This window comes from Amia ocellicauda, chromosome 23 (genome assembly GCF_036373705.1).
Source record: "Amia ocellicauda isolate fAmiCal2 chromosome 23, fAmiCal2.hap1, whole genome shotgun sequence".
In the NCBI taxonomy this organism is placed as follows: domain Eukaryota; kingdom Metazoa; phylum Chordata; class Actinopteri; order Amiiformes; family Amiidae; genus Amia; species Amia ocellicauda.
The window spans coordinates 20,907,283-20,911,801 of NC_089872.1; the positions used below are offsets into that span (position 1 = coordinate 20,907,283).

At 45.7% G+C, this 4,519-nt stretch overlaps 1 protein-coding gene across 1 annotated transcript; it reads left to right on the forward strand.

Moving 5' to 3' along the window:
* Positions 1 to 261: 261 nt before the first annotated feature.
* Positions 262 to 2,670, forward strand: cript (cysteine-rich PDZ-binding protein). The gene is made up of 5 exons (XM_066697190.1): positions 262 to 406; positions 1,086 to 1,151; positions 1,531 to 1,585; positions 1,806 to 1,909; positions 2,019 to 2,670. The coding sequence occupies exons 1-5, from the start codon at positions 391 to 393 to the stop codon at positions 2,081 to 2,083; spliced, it is 306 nt and encodes a 101-aa protein (XP_066553287.1). The 5' UTR covers positions 262 to 390; the 3' UTR covers positions 2,084 to 2,670.
* Positions 2,671 to 4,519: the final 1,849 nt, after the last annotated feature.

Below are 4,519 nucleotides of genomic sequence, written 5' to 3' on the forward strand. Positions count from 1 at the left end.
ACGTAAACAAGGCGGGTGGGCGGGTGCAGTATGTTGATTGACTTAAAATCCGACCAACCAAATTCCACCTTTTCAGACAGACAGGCAATCGTCACCTAAGAGGGGCGGGGTGAAGAGCATCGGAATCAGAACCATGAAACTGCTGTCATTTCCGGTCTGCATTGGAGCGTATATCCGCCATTAAACCAATACGAACACCGCGAAGGGTTGATCCAAAATGGCGGACACAAAGGCGCAGTTTCTTTCTATCACACCCCTTCTAGTTTCGGAAACGGAAATACGAATACAGGAAGTGTTGTCATAAGACTTCGTAGATGTTTTATTTATTTTGTTGCCTTTTCCGTTTGTAGCTTATTTTTATTTTCTTGTTTTTCTGTGGTGGGTGAAACGATGGTTTGTGAGAAGTGTAAGTCACGGAAATATGAAGAGCTTGTTTTATTAGACACGCAGTGGTTTTATGCGCTTGTGCTCAGTTTGTTTACCCCGGATATCTGTGTTATTGATATTAGTTATTCGAGGTGTTTTGGCTCGGTGTTTTTATTACATTTTAAATAAGGTGTTCACTCGCCGAATGTGTCAGTAAAACACAGTAGCTGCCGATATTTATATTAAGTGTTGACCTCAGTAACATTTTGAGAAGTATGATTTTAATTTGAGTTGCACTTCAGTCTGTCAGACTCCAGTCCTGGGGGGCCGCAGTGTGTGTTGGATTTCATTTTCATTCCAGCCCGGGTCTTGGATGCTTAATTGGTCTAATTAAACAATTAACTGGATTAATTTGACGCTTCTTTCCGAGACTCTGAGATGTCCTGCGGGTTCAGTGTTGTTGTTGAGTCAAAACGGCAAATTGTAAGGGATCGGCTATAAAAATAAAACCTGACCGTTTTAGATAAGCCTACCTGAGTAAATACTGACATTAATTAAGTAATTGGGTGCTCCTGTTGGAACAAAACCCAGCAGACACTGCGGCCCCCCAGGACTGGCGTCTGACACCCTGCACTAGGGGGTCTGTATTGCAATGTGGTGATTCAAATGAATGCAATGGGTGATTTCGACCATGGCTGACAGATTGTTGCCCACTGCAGGTGAGAAGAAACTCGGGCGTGTCATCACTCCTGACACCTGGAAGGATGGAGCCCGAAACACTACAGGTGACTCAACCGCTCTCCCCCCAGCGCATCTTAGCCCAGTCAAACCAGTCCTGGAGGACCCCCGCCCTGCTGGTTTTTGTTCCATCCTAGGTCTTAATTACTTAATTGAATGGTATATTGCTTTGGTATGTCAATTAAAGACTCAATTAAGCAATTAAGACCTCAGTTGGAACAAAAACCAGCAGGGCAGGGGGTACTCCAGGACCGGTTTGAAAACCACTGATGTAGACGCACATCAAAGCAATGAGAAATGAAGACCTAATTCAGTGTGTGTCTTTCACTCAATGTGGAGGTGTCACAATGTCCCTGTGTGTGTGTGTATAATTCAAGTTTGTATCCATTCACAGGTTAAAAATGTGTTTGTGTTTCTGTCTTGTAGAAAGCGGTGGGCGGAAGCTAAATGAAAACAAGGCACTGACTTCCAAAAAGGCGAGGTAGGAGTATTTGTGTTGTTCACTGCTGGGCTTTGTGTTTCATAGTACTGGCAGAGGCTCTTTAGACCGGCTTCAGACCTGGCATAGGGCTGCTGAATGCCCACCTAGATCTCTCCCAGTCTGTCCCGTTTAACATATTCTAACATTGCAAATTGTTAATAGCATAAGCCATAACAAGTATGATTATTATTAATTAATTATACTTCAACTCTCTCCTCAGGTTTGATCCCTATGGAAAGTCGAGATTCGCCATCTGCAGGATTTGTAAGAGCTCGGTGCACCAGTCTGGCTCCAACTACTGCCAGGGCTGCGCGTACAAGAAAGGTGAGGATCTCCGGAGGGGCTCAGGCAAGCGGCACCAAGGAGTCCGGTGGGAACAGTGTTGCGATGCTCCTAATACCTTATTTTCTAATCGGTGTGGTTTTCATTGTAGGCATCTGCGCCATGTGTGGCAAGAAGGTCTTGGAAACCAAAAACTACAAGCAGACGTCCGTGTAGCTCCCGCACGGATGAGGGATTGGTAGAGCTGCCGGATCACGGGCCAAGCCGAGAGCCTTGGTTCGGCCGCTGCATGGTAGGATTTCCCCCGAAACTGTTGCCAGCCGCTCTGAAGTGACCCGGCTTTTGAGTCTTTTCTATTTTATTAAGAGTGATTCCCCTGAACTGTTTTAAACCACGTGTTTACTACGGTAATATCTTTATGTTCTGTGCCGTTCTCTCCTGTAAATAGCTGTGCACAGATGCCGGCGGTCGAGTTGCTCTTTAATATGCAGGCATGGGCATGATGCATTATCAGTGTGTGGGGGGGGGTACTTTCACATCTTTGAGTGTAATAATTGTAATGCAATGTCAATTTCCTTTCTAATCCCCCCACAAGTCTGTATTTTAGTTCAATGTCATTGTTGAAATTGTAACACAATCCACAAGATTGTACACAGAGGTCTTTACTTATTGTAAATGTGCTTTATTGAAATTATTAGTGCTCATGGAAGCTGCCAATTTAAGAGACTGTTAATGTAGAAAGATTGTTTTGTCCATTTAATGTAAGTTATACATCATTAAATAAATCTCCCAAATGGTTTTTATATTCATATTCTTTTTTAGATTTAAATGGTTTAATCGTTTAAAAAAAAATAAGCTTTCCCTTGCTACACAATGGCAGTGGTTCGTACAAAGACCGAAACGGGATGCTTCACAGACACACGCTCTCTATCCTCCCCGCTGTGCCGTGACAAACTCGACGGCACACGTGTACCTTTCACTTCGGAGTCCAGGCCGACTGTGCCGGCGACCCTCTGTGAATCACGCCCACGACACGGAAGCTGACATTTAAATACCAGTTTCGGCCTGAAGCTAAATTCTTATGTCGGCTCGTATAGGGATGTGACTTCTTTAGTCTCCGCGCCATTGTCGTGCATCAGATAGGATGCGTGGGCTAGGAGGTCAACACGGGAATGCGTAGCTCAGAGACACGCGTACAGACTACGAGGAAGATAATATAGGGCTACCCTCCGACTCTCCACCAGCTTCCCCGGTTCTCTTCTGCTCTCCTCCACTCTTGCTGTTCTCGGCCCCCACACACTTTCCTGCCTTCCTCCGCTCGGTGCCGACCCAGACTTCTGACCACACTATTCCTTCTGGTACCCAAGGTGTTCCTTCTTTACAGTTTATGGTATTCTGTTTATGATTTGTGTCTCTGTGGCTTCAGTCCGTCTGTCTTCCTCATTTAGATCTGTAGTGGTTTTCGTATCAATTGTTGAAATTGATGCACATGATTTCAGAAGTTTCTGCCCCTGACTAAAGAGCGGATCGGAGGGTGAAATTAATTCCTGATAAACCGAGGCTCCCCGTGACCGGCACAGAAACGCATGATCTGGTGCAGAAATCAAGTCTCTGACGATGCTCTTATCTGAAGGGCAGCCGGGCACTTCTTTTACCCGCGCAGGGAGACTGGTACAATACAGCCTTGTGTGGAAGCTGTCTGATAAAGCCAGCATCGCTGTGGTCGGAGACGATACAATCTCATGAGGTCAATGGTAATAAAAACCCTTATAAAAAATCGAATTATTCAGTTACACAAACATCTGGCTTCTGTCTGGCTCACTGCGTCACAGCCGGGCAAAGAGTGTGCCGATCATTCTTGATCACGATTTAATATTCAAAATGTGTCCTTATAACTTTAGTGTTTATTATGCCAGCTTTGGTCCTATCCTTTCATGAGAGTGAGTGTGTTTTATATAAATGTGCTCTCTGCGTGACGTGATCCTTTTCACCAGAGTACTGTGGTTTTAGATCGATGACATTTTGAACGAGGATTTGTTGCCTGGTGTTCAGACTAATTTGCGTTTCAAGAACAGTCTTCATTCTCTGATGCGAGGATCTCTGCAGCAGGGAGAGAGAGAGAGAGAGAGATTGAGAGAGAGATCTCTCTCTCTCCTAATCTGTTGATCAAGCGAAGGTCTGCCGAGTCGTTCTGCACATGTGGTTTGAGCTGCGGAGTGGTTCTGCACTTGAGGTCAGTAAGGTCACAGCAGTGGGCGGGAGGCAGGGTGCCGGGCTGGGGGCTCCCTCTCCACAGAGTCCAGACACACGGGCTGCTTTGTGGAAATCCGTTCATGCCGAAGAGAAGAATGCCATAAAGCCGGTCACATGGTTCCCACGGGGCCGAAATGATGTTTTACTGTCAATGTGAACGAACAGCAGAGCTGTGCTGTTAGACCTTCGCGTGCGCTGGGCCCCGATAGGATCTGCTACTGAGGTTAAACTACGACACCATCAGTGTGAAGGAAGCTGCGATGACTATCAGCTATGAAATGCTGGTCGCCACTAACTTTAGCCTCTTTGATGTCAGTTTTTTTATTTTTTATTAACAAGGTGATCTGACGATGTGGGGAGCCAGGGTGTGAGTGACTTGACAAGCAAGAGTCGACAGCG

Coding starts and splice junctions, on each gene's coding strand:
- cript (XM_066697190.1), top strand. Junction 1,152..1,530: donor TGGAGCCCGAAACACTACAG/GTGACTCAACCG, acceptor TCTGTCTTGTAG/AAAGCGGTGGGCGGAAGCTA. Junction 1,910..2,018: donor GGGCTGCGCGTACAAGAAAG/GTGAGGATCTCC, acceptor TTTTCATTGTAG/GCATCTGCGCCATGTGTGGC.